At 38.4% G+C, this 17,133-nt stretch overlaps 1 protein-coding gene across 4 annotated transcripts; it reads right to left on the minus strand.

Annotated features, from left to right (window-relative positions):
* Positions 1-1,884: 1,884 nt before the first annotated feature.
* Positions 1,885-13,765, minus strand: LOC126781867 (pupal cuticle protein Edg-91-like). 4 transcript variants are annotated; one of them, XM_050506988.1, is made up of 6 exons: positions 13,665-13,765; positions 12,701-12,823; positions 12,445-12,550; positions 12,083-12,223; positions 7,372-7,491; positions 1,885-2,032 (listed from the first exon to the last, which is right to left on the minus strand). In XM_050506988.1, the coding sequence occupies exons 2-6, from the start codon at positions 12,777-12,779 to the stop codon at positions 1,975-1,977; spliced, it is 504 nt and encodes a 167-aa protein (XP_050362945.1). In that variant the 5' UTR covers positions 12,780-12,823; positions 13,665-13,765; the 3' UTR covers positions 1,885-1,974. The 4 variants fall into 4 exon arrangements, with proteins under 4 accessions (XP_050362945.1, XP_050362944.1, XP_050362943.1 ...); XM_050506987.1 differs by having other exon boundaries at positions 12,083-12,226; XM_050506986.1 differs by having other exon boundaries at positions 12,445-12,576; positions 13,665-13,759.
* Positions 13,766-17,133: the final 3,368 nt, after the last annotated feature.

A 17,133-nucleotide genomic window follows, 5' to 3' on the forward strand; every position in this document is an offset into this window, starting at 1 on the left:
GCACTAGTCGTCCCCGCCATGCCGGCCCGCAAGATACAACAACGATACTAAGTGTTGCTATTTGGCGGTAGAATATGTGATGAAAGGGTTTGCACATTAACTTGCTGCCTAAGACCAAGTAAAATAAAATACAGAAAATGCTATTTGTTATGTATAATATGATGTAATGTATGATGTAACAGCCTGTGAATGTCCCACTGCTGGGCTAAAGGCCTCCTCTCCTCTTTTTGAGGAGAAGGTTTGGAGCTTATTCCACCACGCTGCTCCAATGCGGGTTGGTGGAATACACATGTGGCAGAATTTCAGTGAAATTAGACACATGCAGGTTTCCTCACGATGTTTTCCTTCACCGTAAAGCACGAGATGAATTATAATCACAATTTAAGCACATGAAAATTCAGTGGTGCTTGCCCGGGTTTGAACCCACGATCATCGGTTAAGATTCACATGTTCTTACCACTGGGCCATCTCGGCTTATGTATAATATATTCTATTCTAATGTAATTTAATGCGGGCTTTCTTACTTGTCTTAAAACATTAACATTAATAACATAATTACAATTATTAACATTTATAACCAAAATACCTATATTTTTTGGGGGTGATAAGTCAAACAATGCAATCAAAATAATATATTTTGTGTATATCTCATATATTTCATAGTAGATCATAATTGAAATTCAAGTAAAGAAAACACGTAAGAGGATGTAACAAAGTTATGCTCTGAAATGTGGCCCTTTTGTCCGCATTTTCCCAAGTCTGCCAACGTAAGATAAGAAGTTGAGTCGTTAGCTTTCATTGATATAGCCAGCTCTCGGTGTTACCTTATAAAATGTATAATATTTACCATATATTTCTTAACTATTATAATATAAAAGCTCTTATTATTTTCTAACTACATCATTAATTTAACCAAATAATGCGAGAGTTGTATGTCATTAGTATTGTCTCGTTGATCTAGTGGTTAGCTTTTCAGGGTTCAAATCCAACGACCCACAAAAATATAGAAATTTTATGTTAAGAAATTGCCGTAAATGCAGTAGTGACCAAAGGTTGGAAGTAAGCAGTGCTAACATTGTATTAGTGGCGTGTCAGATTTTTGGATAGAAGGCAATAAAATTATCATAACAGTGGGACGTCAAGAGATCTTTAATTATTAATCACTTAAAGATCTTCGATATCTACATGCATAGTGAAATTTTTCAATTAATCACTTTGTATATTATATCTAGTAAAGTTAAGAATATATATAAAATATTTTCACGATAAAAACATCACTACTTTACTTAGTTATTTTACAAAAAAAATAGTCGTATTCAACAAATACTTTTTTCTGCGTGATAAAAAAATTATATGTAAATTATATTTTATACAATGCTACCTGCGTTATTTAAATTAAATTTTAAAAAGCTTTTAATTCGTTATTAAAATCTGATAAAATATTATTGCGTGACCTTAAGCATATCATTACCTCCTGCTAGCTGCAGTTGTGTGGCGTCGGTGAGGCGGAGGAAATAATCCAATTCGAACTGTACCCCAGCTGTATGTGTATGGACCCTTAAGCAGTGGCACATTTGCAGGATTCCCTTTTTTACATTTCAAAAAAGTGAGAAGATCTTTACTGTTTATATTTTAATCTAACAAACACAAATAATAATTTGATAAATACAGATATGAATAATATTAAAAGTAACATAATATTTAAATTATAATTTATATTATTATTATAATAATTAAGAGATAAGGAATATATAGCGCGTCATTTGTTTGTGAAAAAATTTACAATGTGGATTTTCCTATTCGCGATATAGATGAACTCTTGACGCGTATTTAAAATATAACGTATCTACGTTTTTTTTAATTAATTTTGAATGATATTAATTGACACGTCACATTTTTATTAACTAGAAGTTTATATTTCACTATATACTATTTATATTTCATTAAAATATACTTAAAAATTAAAAAGTGATCTTAAGTGCTTGGTAGCGAAAGGTGCTGGATGGGGATGGTGCTCCGCTGACCCGCTTCGCTGAAAAAGACCGGGGAAAATGTTTCGGCGCCATGCGCATCTTCTCCCGCCGTCTCTGTGCCCCGAGAACCGTCTAGAATTTGAAGGCCCGCAGAGGTGGGCTAGGTTTGTTGTTTGAGGTTATGTTCAATGATATTTAAAAATGAAAATCAGTAAATATTTCCTGTGCGTATTTTTTATTCTAAGCCTATTCAAATTTATTGAGGCGAGCGAATCAGCGTCATTGTATGTTAAAATTAGTCACTTAAGTTATACAATAAAGCTTAATATTCTTAATGTAATGTAACTTTAAATAAATAATTTCAGTTTAATTTATCAAGAGATCGTTATACTTATTATTATTTCATGCATGTAATAGGTATACTGTATACGAATTATTTATATATTATTTTACTATTTGGTAGATATAAGCCGAGATGGCCCTGTGGTAAGAACGCGTGAATCTTAACCGATGATCGTGGGTTCAAACCCGGGCAAGCACCACTGAATTTTCATGTGCTTAATTTGTGATTATAATTCATCTCGTGCTTTACGGTGAAGGAAAACATCGTGAGGAAACCTGCATGTGTCTAATTTCACTGAAGTTCTGCCACATGTGAATTCTACCAACCCGCATTGGAGCAGCGTGGTGGAATAAGCTCCAAACCTTCTCCTCAAAAAGAGGAGAGGAGACCTTTAGCCCAGCAGTGGGATATTCACAGGCTGTTACGGTTGGTAGATATATAAGAAAATAGTCACCGAGAAGGATATGTAGGTAAATGATTATAGTTAAAGTTTGAGGCTTATCCATAAAACTTCCAGTCGGATTTGAAAAAATATTATTGCTTTTTTAGCCCATTTTTTCGAGGAAAGTTATGTATATTATATTATAGATTGTGTTACATAAAGCGTCCCCGCGGACGAAACAGGAACTTTTGATGCGCGTGAAAAAATGTGAAGCAACTAGTTGCTGTTATTGATGAATAAAAATATTTATATTTTTACAAGTACGTATGTAAGAATCGTTTATAAATTAACCTTAAATTACTTGTATTTGATATTAATTATTAAATAGCAAATTCTTAGTTTATTATAAATACCTATTTTGGCGACACCAATAACGGCTAAATTTGTGGTACTGGCCTGGCAACCAGTTAGTTTTCCTCATGGGTCTTTATCGAAATGCCTTTCCGGTTCGTTTTCCCTGTTTCAAAATATGTGTATACCTTTTATAATATATTAATTCATATGTTTGTATATTGTGAATTGAATTATTTGTTTTTAATTTTAATTTTTCTAGTATATTTTGGTAAACGTCTAAGATAGCCCCGCCCCCTAAGGCTATCGGTGAGACACTCACTTAATTTGACTACTACAACTGCTAGCATAATTAATGTAAATAAATAAACAGATAAGCGAATGTTAACATCGTCATATCAGACATACTTTCTTAGTTTTTACCTAAAATATATCATGTCATTTTTGTAAATAAGGATTATAAATAGACCTTGTATATATCATATAGCGATATATAGTGAGTGTAAGATCCCTATGTTTCTTGCAGCTTTGTGCAAGCTCGTTTCTGTAGGTACCACCCACTCATCAGATATTCTGACGCAAAACAGCAGTAGCAGTTGTATTCCGATTTGTAGGGTGAGTGAGCCAGTGTTATTACAGACACAAGGGACATAACATCTTAGTTCCCAAGGTTGGTAGCGCATTGATGTAAGCGGTGGTTAACATTTCTTACAATGCCAATGTCTATGGGCGTTGGTGACCACTTACGATCAGGTGGCCCATATGCTCGTCCGCCTACCTATAATATAAAATAAAAAAAAGTTAAAAGCCCTTTTCATTCCTATAAACTTTGTAAATTTATACCTCAAGTACCAGAAGGTAGATCACGACTTATTTGATGCTGTAATGACGTCGCTATTTTTTACTTGCTGACTAATACACTCGTTGTAAATATACTATCAATATATACAGTACAGTACAGTAACAGCCTGTTAATGTCCCACTGCTGGGCTAAGGCCTCCTCTCCCTTTTGAGGAGAAGGTTTTAGAGCTTATCCATCCAGCCATCACGCTGCTCCAATGCGGGTTGGTAGAATACACATGTGGCATAATTTCAATGAAATTAGACACATGCAGGTTTCCTCACGATGTTTTCCTTCACCGTCAAGCACGAGATGAATTATAATCACAAATTAAGCACATGACAATTCAGTGCTATCGATATATGTTGTTGTTTAATTATGTCATTTTAGTTGGCTCTAATATTTAATTCGTGTCACAGGCTTCCAAGAAATGTATGTTAAAATCAACACAAATAAAAATAATTTTAGTAAATACATACATTTAGTTGTGATCAAACATTTAAAAGTATATAATATTATTATATATTATTGATTGCTAAAAGAACAAAATACTACAGGGAAATACATATTAACTCACTGCAAAAACTCTAAGTAACGTCAAAATATATAAATATGGATTTGTATAAAAGAGATATAAACCTTGTGGAATTGAATGTATAGTTGTCATCCTTTCCAAATCGTTATGTTCAGGATAAATATTTAAATACTTGTTAAAATACAGCAATATAGTATTTAAGTGCATTTGAGAGCAGACGTTGTTGTTGATACCTATTTACTATAAATTAAAATTAATTTAAAAAATAAAATGAAGAAGACAGTTTTCTTTATTCTTTGTATACTCGCTCTTTTTGCGCTCAGTGAAGCAAGACCAAAGCGAAGGTAAGACAAACATACTTATGACGTTTTACGTAGTTTTGATTATTTAATTTTTTTATTGTAATCTAAATATCAGTATTAGTAGGAATTTCATACTATTTGTATCAGTATTTAATGACTTAAGAGAAAATTACAATTTTCTTGTATTATCATCAAGTAAAATCATAAATCGTTTTACGAAAAGCTTATCACATTGGATACGTATTCTATCATATAATATAAACAAAAAAAACCTTTGTTTCAATTAAGCAATTTTTTGTTTGTTATTTCAGTATCTATTCACATGGAACCTAATTCGATTTCAGTTTAATTTCAAATTATAAAAAAAAATTACAATTTTTTTGTTTCGACGACAACATACAAACATACCGTGCAATATATCTTAATTAAAATTAATTAAAATTATACTTAATACATGATTAAATAATTGAATAATATATTTAAAATATGAATGTTTTATGCCTAATTGAAAATATATATGATTTGGCTACAATTTGTATATTGTAGCCAACAGTGGTTGAAATATTTATATATATGAACTGAATAAATAATCTAATACAGTAACAGCCTGTTAATGTCCCACTGCTGGGCTAAGGCCTCCTCTCCCTTTTGAGGAGAAGGTTTGGAGCTTATTCCACCACGCTGCTCCAATGCGGGTTGGTAGAATACACATGTGGCATAATTTCAATGAAATTAGACACATGCAGGTTTCCTCACGATGTTTTCCTTCACCGTCAAGCACGAGATGAATTATAATCACAAATTAAGCACATGAAAATTCAGTGGTGCTTGCCCGGGTTTGAACCCACGATCGTCAGTTAAGATTCACGCGTTCTAACCACTAGGCCATCTCGGCTTTTTTAATCTAATAGTATATTTTAAACAATTAACTCATGAGGCATTATTATTTTATCTTCAAAATGAATAAAATTGTTTAAATAAATTTAAAATTAGAGATATCCTTGCTTCAATTTGTTCATCGCACATTATTGATTGTAATCAAAATATATAATAATATCCTGGGACATTATTCACACACGGCCATACATCTGATCCCAAATTAAGCAGAGCTTGCGCTTTGGAAACCAGACAACTGATATATTACATAAACAACTTATCTTTTGTAAATATATACTTTTAAAGATAATTATACCCAGACCCAGGACAAACAGACATGTTCATGTCACACAAATGTCTGTCCTGGGTGGGAACCGGACCCACAACCTTCGGCGTGAAAGCATGTATCACTACCAACCACGCCAACTGGCTCTTCAAATTAATAACATATTAATATAACGCTGATTATGATATTAGAACGAATTAAATTGTAGCCATTTTAGTGTAGTAAATAGGTTTTAGACATTAAATTTATAATAATTCAAAACAATGCCTGCTTAGAAAGGTCATGTGTCATTGTAAAATACATGTTGTATTTTAACAATACAATCGGATAGATTTAGTAGGTCGATACTGATTGTTATATAACATTTGTTTAAATTCCATTATTTTAGAAAATATCATGACGCGGGTGACCATAAATGGTGTGTTTTCAGGGTTCATGTACGTGAACTGACAAATTTCACTGTAAGAGTTATCCATAGTAGCCTTATATCAACCGGAGTGACAATGACATTTTCTATTTTTTAGGAAATCTTTTCTTTCAGTATACCTTTTGTGACGTAGCTAGTATTTTGTAATAAGCTATACTTCCGTTGAATATGCAACAACAAAATAGGTACATCTTTAACCTTAAAAGTACAAAATTGTGATAAAAATTCTAAATATACTAATAAAATACCAATTCATTTATTTACATAAGATTTGTTTGATTACCTCCTTGGTTTAGTGGTTTCTTTATATATAGATTAATTATAAAACCCAGAGTAGATTTTTGGTTCAATCACTAAAAAAAAGCTTATAAGTTGTGTAAAACGTTCCTTGGAAATCACGTCAATGGTCGTGTAGGATTGCTGTCCTATCGGATTATGAGATTAATTAAATAAACAGTGATTACTCTAGATGTAAGAACTAGATGTAAGGCCGCAGACCCGAAGGTCCTGGTTTCAAATCCCAGTTCAGGCCACTAAAAAGTTATTGGGTTTTTCTGTAAAAAATTTTCAATAGCAGCCCGGAATCTGGAAGTTGGAAGTGTGTACACTCCCGTGCCTCGGAAAGCACGTAAAACCGTTGGCCCTGCGCCTGAACTCTTTTCGGTCGTGTCGGATTGCCGTCCCATCGGATTATGAGAGTTAGGGAATAAAAAGTGCACCTGTGTTTGTGCACACACTTGTGCACTATAATAAGTCCTGCGCAGTTGGCTAATCTCTCTTGAGATTGGCCGCCGTGGCCGAAATCGGTCTGGACGACTTTAGATACCAACAAACAGTGTCGCATGAATAACATTCATATTGTTTAATGTCTTAATTGATAGCCCGAACTTCACTAATGCCATGGTACTACTCAAAAGAAATTGATTTGTAAACTTTTTTTTAAATATTGATAAAATAGAATTTTTAATATTACACACTGGTGACCCTTCGAAGCATGAAGCTTTATTTAAAATTATTATAATAAACTATTATTTACAATTTTTTGTATTATTTACCATTTATTCAAATATATGTTAACAGTATTTTGATTCTCGCGCCCATTTCCTATATTGTATATGTTACTTTTCTTATCCTCATTGGCTTTTTGGCCACTCTCGCTGTCACTTCCAGATTTTCTATAAATAAATAATTAAACGTTAACTTTGCATTCAATAACCCCAGTTACCTAAGATAGTGGCGACGACAAGCGACCGTGTCGAATGTCAAAAATCTAGGTAATCAAATAAGGAAAGAACAAATTATAATATATGTATATATATATATATATATATATATATATATATATATATATATATATAATTTGTTCAATAATAAAATGAAGGAATATAAATGCTTTATAAAATACGAAAAAATTTGAATAACGAGTTTAGCATAGCTGCATAATAATGTTTTGGCAAAGAGACAATATTTTAGTTGGCATAAATCGTTTAGGTTTTATTCATTACATCTACATTTGAATGGCAAAAAGTTATAAATACTATTTATTTGAATCTAAGCAGTTATTATACAGGTATAAATATCTTAAAGTGATGACCAATATTTCACAAAAAACAAATGTTACATATAAAGTTGTACTTAAAACAAGTTGAAATATGACAACCCCGACTCCGCGCGGTATTGCCTTTTTTTTCCGCTGGAAAAACGCATTTACGCGTTTTCCCCACTTGAAGTGGTGTATGTGGGGCTCGCCGCCGCTGAAGGCGCCGGAATACCCATCAAAAACCTGACTCTCGACTGACCCTGACTCGCCCCACCTCCGCCAATCCTGGACGGTCGCCACTCGACCTCGCTTCCACCCGGAACCGGTACACTTCCGCAAGCACCTTTGCCTGGAGTTCCCAAGGCGGATCGCTCGCGAGAAGTGTCGCTGCCGTCCATGGCACTGTACGGTAACCACGTATCGCTCTCACCGCTATGACTCTCTGTGGTCTCCGAAGAAGAGCCTTGGTACGAGCAGTAAGAGCGTCCACCCAGATGGGTGCACCGTACAGCGCCATGGAGCGCACCACACCAGCGTATAATCGCCGGCAAGGTGTTTCCGGCCCTCCTACGTTGGGTAGAAGGCGGCCCAAGGCGGCAGCGGCGTTGATGAGCTTGGGGCTGAGTTGGACAAAATGCTGCCCGAAGCTCCATCTTCCATCCAGAATCAGGCCCAGATAACTCATCTGGGCCTGCACCTATCACCGTTCCCTGGACGGTGATAGACGTTCCTCGAGGGAGACCTCGACGTGGACCGTGGAATAGGAGGGCCTCCGTTTTTGTTACAGAGACCCTCAAGCCCAGCATCCTGATTCGATCCATCGTGAGCGACACTCCGACCTTAGCCAAGTGGGCTGCCTCCTGAAAAGTACGTCCCGTCGTTGTGATGAGGGTGTCGTCCGCGTAGCACAGCACCCCCTATCCCACGAAGGACGGGTGCCCGCGGGAGCCAGTCAAAGCCGACGTTCCACAGGATTGGGCCGAGAACCGACCCCTGTGAAACGCCGCAGCATACTCGACGCCATACAATGATAGATATAGGAAGGCACCCCACGATATCGAAGCGCCTCCCTTATTGTCCCGAAAGGAAGACTATTGAAGGCGTTCGCCACGTCCAGCGATACCGCCAGGACCACGACCCCTCGGGCCACCGCCTCCATGGTCCAGGTCTTCAGGGTGTTCAGGGCGTCGATAGTTGATCGACCCGCTCTGAACCCGAACTGAGCTTCTGAAAGACCCGGGGCCCACCTCCTCGAGGTGCTGAACAAGACGGGCAGCGACAATCTTCTCGAAGAGTTTGCCCGTCTCATTCAGCAGCATAATTGGCCTGTATGCCGAGGAAGAGCTTAGTAGGCGCCCCTCCTTCGGCAACAGGACCAACTTTCCTTCCTTCCATAGCTTCGGAAACAGCCCACTAGAAAGACACTCGTCGAACAGTTCCCGAAGCCTAGGTGCTCCAGGGCGTCACGCATAGCACGTCCTGGAACCCCGTCCCCACCCGGCGCTGTTCTGGCCCTCAGTCGATCAAGGGCCATCTCCATCTCTCGCTCCATGATATTTGGTGGAGCCATATTGTCATCTGTCATGGAGAGAGGGGCCATACTTGGTGGGACGTGCTCGCCTGAGTTAGGAAATAATTTCCCAACCAGGCGCAGGAGAAGATCCGGCGGTAGCGTTTCCGTAACAGGAGCGCCGTGTGTACGGAACTTCCCTCGCACACCACGATACGGGCGCCCCCACGGGTCCCTGTTCAGGCCCACCAGAAGCTCTTCCCTTGCTCTCTGCTTGGCACAACTTATCGCCTGCTGCAGCTCCTTTTTCAACTGGCGATAAGCGGCCCACAGCCGTCCCTCCAAGTCCATGTCGAGGCCGTTGCGCCTGCAACAACGGACGTAAGCCCTCCGCGCCCGGTTACATGTCGCCCGCAGCTCTGCTATTTCGAGCGACCACCAGTACACCTGACGGCGCGGTACCCTCTGCCGGGTCCTCGGCATGGCCGCATCGCACAACTCCTTTAGAGCACTGCGTATGCTGCCCACTATCTCTTCGACGCTAGCGCCCTCCCTCCATCCCGCGGAAACCCACCGCTGCACGATGGCAGCCTCCTTGACCAACTCACGATTTAGCTGGCCAAGAGACCACCTTGGAAGCGTGGTTGGCACCCTCAGTGGTCCCGCTGGCCTGCAGGAGTTGGAGATCTCAAATCGGATGTATCTATGGTCCGACAGAGTCTCCACCTCCTCCTCTACCCTCCAGTTCCTTACTCTGCGTGCTGCGACAGGGGTGGCAAACGATAGGTCCACCACAGACCCCCCCTGCTGCCGTATGCAGGTGTGCACCTGCCCCCTATTAAGTAGAGACAGGCTGGAGAGTAGAGCCCACACCTGGACGGCTCTCCCTCGCGGATTCGTAGCAGGGTTTCCCCAGGCACGTGATTTTGCGTTAAAGTCGCCGAGAACCATTTTCGGTTTCGGCGACTGCCTGGACACCGCAGCTCTGACAGAGCCAAGAAAGATTTCGAACTCCGCCAGGCCCCGGTTAGGGGAGAAGTACGTTCCCACAACTATGTACTCTCCCCACCCCGCCACTACGTAGCCCGAGCCCCTCTCAATGAGTGAGAGGGATGGACCCGTTCCGCTCCGAGTGAGGATCGCCACGGTGCCATCCAAATCCCCTACCCAGTGAGGTAAGGAAGGGATGAAATAGGGCTCGCAGGCCACAACCAGGTCAATTTGCCACTCCGCCATGGACTGCAGTAGCAGGTCCTGAGCCCCGGCGCAGTGACATTCGTCTGGAGGAAGCTTAGCTTGTCTTTCATGATGACATGGCAGCTTCCTCCTCAGCTTGGCGCCGTCCGACGTTATCAGTGGTCTGGGTGTCTAAGACCATTTTTCCTTTTGTGATCGGTGGGTTACACTCCCCTGGTCCCACTACGTGCCCGAAAGGCCTACCGGCATCTGTGCATACAGCGCAGCACAACTTTCCGGTGCAGGTATCTGCACCGGAAAGGCCTACCGGCATCTGTGCATACTGCGCAGCACAACTTTCCGGTGCAGGTATCTGCCTTGTGGCCTTCGACACCACACCGGTAACAAAGTCCCCCTCTTTCAGCCTTAGATGGGCAAAGCGCCTTAGTGTGACCAAGGCCCATGCATTTGAAGCAGCGCAAAGGGCGCTGCTCCAGCACGCACACCTTGGACAAGCTCCACCCAACCAGAAGGCGACCAGCTTCGGACAGCCTTTTCGCTGCTGTAAGGGGGCACGTCACCCGGACCATCCCTATATAACCGGGACCACGTTGCATATCCCCACACCTAACCTCCTCTAGGGAGCAGTCCCCTGCGCGTGCTACTGCGGCCACCACCTTCTCTTTTGTGATGGAGTCATCGAGACCCGTCACCTCGAGGTCCACCCGCTTCACAGGCCGCACAACGTTGGCCTCTCCATCTAGCACAGTGCGGAGCTTCTCGGCTAGCTTCTCCGCCTGCTCTGTTTGTGCCTTCGGGAGTTCCAAGACCCTGGCTCCCGTTGCCGACCTTCTGACCTTGAGTCCACCGCAGATCCCTAGATCCTGGAGCTTAACGCCTTGCTCGGCCCGCTCCAGGATGTGGGCGTAAGTCACGCCCTTTTCCTGCGCCTCCGGCTTCAATGTGACGATTACTGCAGCCGTGCGAGGGGCTGCCAGCTTAGGTTTGACCACCTGTGGCACCTTGGACACTGTCAGCGCGCGGTATTGCCTGCCTTACCCCTAGTATGTTTTTTTTTATAAAATAGGAAGGCGGACGATCATATGGGCCACCTGATGCTTAGTGGTCACCAACGCTCATAGACAATGGCATTGTAAATTAACCATCGCTCACATCACCAATGCGCCAACAACCTTGGGAACTAAGATGTTATGTCCCTTGTGCCTGTAATTATGCCTGTAATAACAATATATATATAGTATATTGTAGTGCTCTGTTTTGTTAGACGTAGCCCATTTTAAAAACTTGAGACGAAATCTAATCAACCCGACTCCACGCTTGGATTGTTATGCAAATCTTTGTTATTTGAGTGAAACATTATGCAATAAAATAATATGCTTAGCAAACATTATGCAAACAGTATTTGTGGGTAAAAAGTATATGCTTAAATACAAAATTGATAGTGTACGTAACGCTCAAAGTGACAAGTAAATTTTTGCTTTGTTAAATTATGCGACTAAATAGTAAACCATGTTCATACCCATTTTCCTCACTGTGTTGTGAACCACCGCCTTGTCGATAGCCACCACCTTCTTGAAAACCTTTTTGGAAGCCTTGTTGGCCATAACCACCAGCGTGTCGAAAACCACCGCCGTGATGATAGCCGCCACCATGAAAACCACTACTATTTCGAAAACCACGTTAATAAGGATTCCTATCACAGCATATAAAAAGTAATAATATTATTGTTTATCCTATTTAGTATTTTTATTTCTTTACAATTTTATCCACAAGGATGATGTTTTAATTATTTAAACTAAATTAAGTTCAGAAATGAGAGAAAAATGTTAAGATTGCTAAGCTAAAATACCAAATGTCTTATTAATCTTGAGTGTTTCATACCTGCCATCCCAAATACCACCGCTGTTTTGATAAATAGCCTTTGTAATGCCAGTACCTAGTACTAAAGCAGTACCTAGTAGATCAACGCCACCAACCTCACCACCACCTTGTAAATAATTACCCATCATTGGACTGTATAAAGAAAAGTATAAATAAAATAATGTTACAGTATAATATACAATAAAAATAATATCTATATCTAAAAAACACGATTCATAAAATAACTTATATGATATAAAAACAGAATTAGTTTTACCTTCCTCCACCATAGCCACTATGGTAACTGCTGTATGTACCACCATAGGAGTCATAGGTACTACTGTATCCCCCATCATACCCACTTAAAAAATCCCCACCACCGTCTTGTATACACGTGTAGCTATATCAAATAAAAAGCAATATTCAATACATTTTAGAGTACATTTAGAATACAATGTGCGCAATATATGTATTTTCCTATTGGTAGGGCTTTTTGCAGGCCCGTCTGGGTGGATACCAGCCACTCATAGCATCGCCAATGTCTATGAGCGGTGATGACCACTTACCACCAGGCGTCCCAGTTGCTCGTCTACCTGACTATAACATAGAAAAAAAATAAGCTGACCAGCGTAAAGTTACACATACAGTAACAGCCTATGAATGTGCCACTGCTGCGCTAAGGCCTCCTCCCCCTCTTAGAGGAGAAGGTATGGATCTTATTCCACCACGCTGCTCCTTTGCGGTTTGGTGGAATACACATGTGGCAGAATTTCAGTGAAATTAGACACATTCCTTCCGATGTTCCGATGTTGATGTTGAAGGTTTCCTCACGATGTTTTCCTTCACCGTGTAGCATGAGATGAAGTATAATCACAAATTAAGCACATGAAAAATCAGTGGTGCTTGCCCGGGTTTGAACTCACGATCATCGGTTAATATATGTTACATATAATTTATCACAAATATAGAACAGTAAAAATAACAATACTCGACTATTTTATATCGCGCAATAATGTACATTCCCATCTCGTAGGTTATCGCCCGTATTCGGAGCGTAACAGTAGCATACGATTCCAAGGCGTATCCCCAAAGATACAGAGGGTAATTGTTAATATACAATATAATCTTTATTATTAAATAATAATCGCTTTTATAAAAGTTAAGTGAGAAATGTGAAACAAACACATGAATATATTGGTTACGACGATGATGATAAGCGTAAAGTAGTTTGTTATCCTTACCAAGGTTTTGCTTCTATATTAACAAACGAAGATAGAAAACAAAAAAAATACAACAGTGATTTTATCATAATAAATGTATTAAACACGTCCAAGCTATATATAAAATTACTTATTACTAAAACTTAACGATTTATATCTTTGGACGAGATTAAAGGTCAAATGATATATAGAGTAACATCAACTCAATGTCTCAAGAAAAACAATGTTTTGAGATTTGCAAAGCAAAAAAAAAACGCAATAAGTATTATTAAATTTGAAAATCACCACTTAGTCGTATAGAAAGCTCGATCATTATGGGGCCGCCTGATTGATAAAAATTCCTCAAAGTGCATTGGACGTAAAAATTACCGAATTGTCGTCAAGATGATAGTAGAATTAAATTAGATATTAAATTGTTGCCGAATGGAATACATCATCTAGGCAGCATTGACGGTTTGGTTTAAACAGAAACATCAGTAGTTAACAGGGTGGCGGTAGATCGTGGAGTTGCTTCACCATGTAAGTAAAGGGATAAGCCTGTAACAGTTTTCAATGTTCATATACCCACAGATGATCCGATATCCAAATCTATTAGGAATTTTGTCAGGTGAGTGCTTCGTCTTGTATTGATATTGAATTGTAGCTGCTCTAAATGGTGCGTGCTGAAGATGACTTGATCACTCTTATTCTTTAAAAAATGTAAAAGAAAAATACGATGGCTTACTTGGTAGTAGGACTTTGTGCAAGCACCTCTAGGTAGGTACTAGCGATAGAATAAGTGATGACTAGCATCACTTATTCTATCGCTAAACAGCACTGCTCAGTATTGCTTTGTTCCATTTTGAAATGTGAAGAGAGCCAGTGTGATCACAGGCACAACGGACATCACTTCTAAATTCCCAAGGTTGGTGAGCGCATTGGCGATGTCAGAACTTGTTAATGATTCTCACTGTGCCATTCCATATGGGAGATGCTGACCATTTACCAGCTCATGGCCCATTTGCGAATACTCTTACCAATTATAAATAATAAAATAAACAATGTCGTATAATGAATCTATTAACACCTCGATTAATTAATAAAAACCTATACCATTTTACTATATTTCTTGCGGATACTTTTCGTTTTCGGTAGCATTGACGTTAACTGCTATTTTTATAGAATTCCGGTTATTGTTACTAGATGGCGCTTTATTATTCTGACTAGGCACACATATTACTAAATATATCAAAATAGATTAGTGTTATTGTGTTAGAATAATGTGTCGTTTTATAAAAGACGAGGCATTGTCGTTACAGGCTTTAGTGGTGGGACTGAAGTTTATAACTACATTATTTTATTTTATACTTAAAATAAATATTTAGCCTATTTTTTATTTAATAATATTTCTTTTATTGTTTCAAGTTCCGAGTACAAAAATAATATAATACTTATATTTGTGGGACCATGATTATTGTGAATATATAAAAGCAAGCGTTATATTTTATTATATTTAATTTAATAAAAGGAACATGTGTAATAGTATTGGTCTCAATTTAATTACGGCATGGTGCAAAATTATTTAGTATTTTTGTTAAAAAAAACTTTTTTATATACAGGTACATAGTTAAAGCTTTCCCGGAAGGATCATTATAGCTCAGGGTCACAAAGCCAATTTTATAACAGTACAAAAATGCAGATGCACAAAATTTTAAATATTAGTATTGAAATCCTTATAAGAAAGGTAACTTAAGGTTTAGTTTACCTTATAAAATAACGTTACAAATATGCTTGTAAAAGCCTATATGAATAATATATATATATATATATATATATATATATATATATATATATATATATATATATATATATCATAATTATATATATTTAAACTCTTGATTATAACTACGAAAAGTTTTATATATACAGGGTTACAGGGTAATATGTCACGATCCTTTTAAAGGGTTATAGTTCAGGACAATAGCTATCAAATGACCCCCAAAATGCTTATGCAAAAGTGTATCGTTTTCGAGTTATTAATTTTTTAATATTTTTTTTATTTAAAGGATGTTTAAGATTCTAAAATTCAATAAAAAAAAAATCAACGTATTTTCCCTATTTTTTTTTGTATTTCTTGCTAAGGTACATCCTAGTTAATAATAACCAGTTATAAAACAAAAACAATCTTCAAGCATTTTTAAATTACAGATCCAAAACTGTACAACTTTTCGATTTTTAATTTTGATTCTTTAAGTTACTCGCAATTTTTTTGTCAAAATCACTATGGCTCTTATCGTGCGGATCATTTTAAAAACATCTGCGTTTCCTTAGCTATCCATCGGTACATAAAAAGTACAGTAACAATCATAAACTCAGGAGAAAATTAGATAACAAAGAGACCAGGTAGGAAATTCTAAGAAATGCTATTGTTAAGAAATTAAATCTGGATCAAAGACAAAAGGACCTCAATGCAAAGTAGTTAAAGATTATTTTTAATAGGGGTAATAGGTAAAAAAGGAGAGATAAACCAGAGCTGTCATTGCAATTTTGAATTTAAATCAAAAACAAAATACTTAATCTTTTTAGTTACTCCATACTTTCGAAATTACACTGTTTATTATTCATAATTCGTGTTCAAAATGAGATCCCTTATTTCGTATACAAATACGCATTCTTTTTCTTAATTTACTTTTTACTACAACACTACTCAAGCTATGTCGAATAGAATTTGCAGCATTCATTATTCTTGTTTTGAGTTCTTCAATTGTTTGTACTGGTGAAACATCATAAACCAGGCTTTTCATATGCCCCCAGACATAATAGTCCATCGGAGTCAAATCTGGACTTCTCGCTGGCCATGGGATTGGTCCTCCTCTGCCAATCCATCTATTACGATAATTACTGTCTAGCCACTGTCTTACGGACATTCGAAAGTGTGCGGGGCAACCATCATGCTGGAATATCATTCTCTGCCTAAGTTTCAGCGAAACGTTTTCGAGTAACTCATGCAGGATTTCTCTAAGCAAGCTTTCATAACTTTCACCATTTAAGTTATCAGGTAGGAAATGTGGCCCAATAAGATTATCATTGATAATCCCCATCCAGAAGTTTACCGAGAAACGTCTTTGGGAACCGCTTAATCGCTTTTTGTGAGGGTTTCCCTGTTCTTTTTGAGACCAATATCGAATATTGTGGTAATTAGTAATACCATCTTTGTCAAACTTTGACTCGTCTGTCCTTAAAATTTTTCTCAAAAAATTGGGATTTTCTGCATCACAGTGTAGCATAAATCGGCAAAAATCTAAACGTCTTGCAGGATCTCCTTCTTCAATCACGTGTACGGGTGTGTAATGATAGGGATACAATCCAGCCGCGTGGACAGTAAACCAGACTCTCCATTGAGATACGCCCAGTCGGTTTGCCACAATATTGGTGGAAACTGTAGGGTCATTCGAAAATGACGAATAATTACATCTTCTTCATCTGGAGAACGGACACGAGGGCGTCCGGA

This window comes from Nymphalis io, chromosome 4 (genome assembly GCF_905147045.1).
Source record: "Nymphalis io chromosome 4, ilAglIoxx1.1, whole genome shotgun sequence".
NCBI lineage: Eukaryota > Metazoa > Arthropoda > Insecta > Lepidoptera > Nymphalidae > Nymphalis > Nymphalis io.

Coding starts and splice junctions, on each gene's coding strand:
- LOC126781867 (XM_050506985.1), bottom strand. CDS start 13,732: ATGATAAAATCACTGTTGTATTTTTTTTGTTTTCTATCTTCGTTTGTT. Junction 12,824..13,664: donor AATATAGAAGCAAAACCTTG/GTAAGGATAACA, acceptor TATTTGATATAG/CTACACGTGTATACAAGACG. Junction 12,227..12,444: donor GGTGGTATTTGGGATGGCAG/GTATGAAACACT, acceptor TTTTCGAAATAG/TAGTGGTTTTCATGGTGGCG.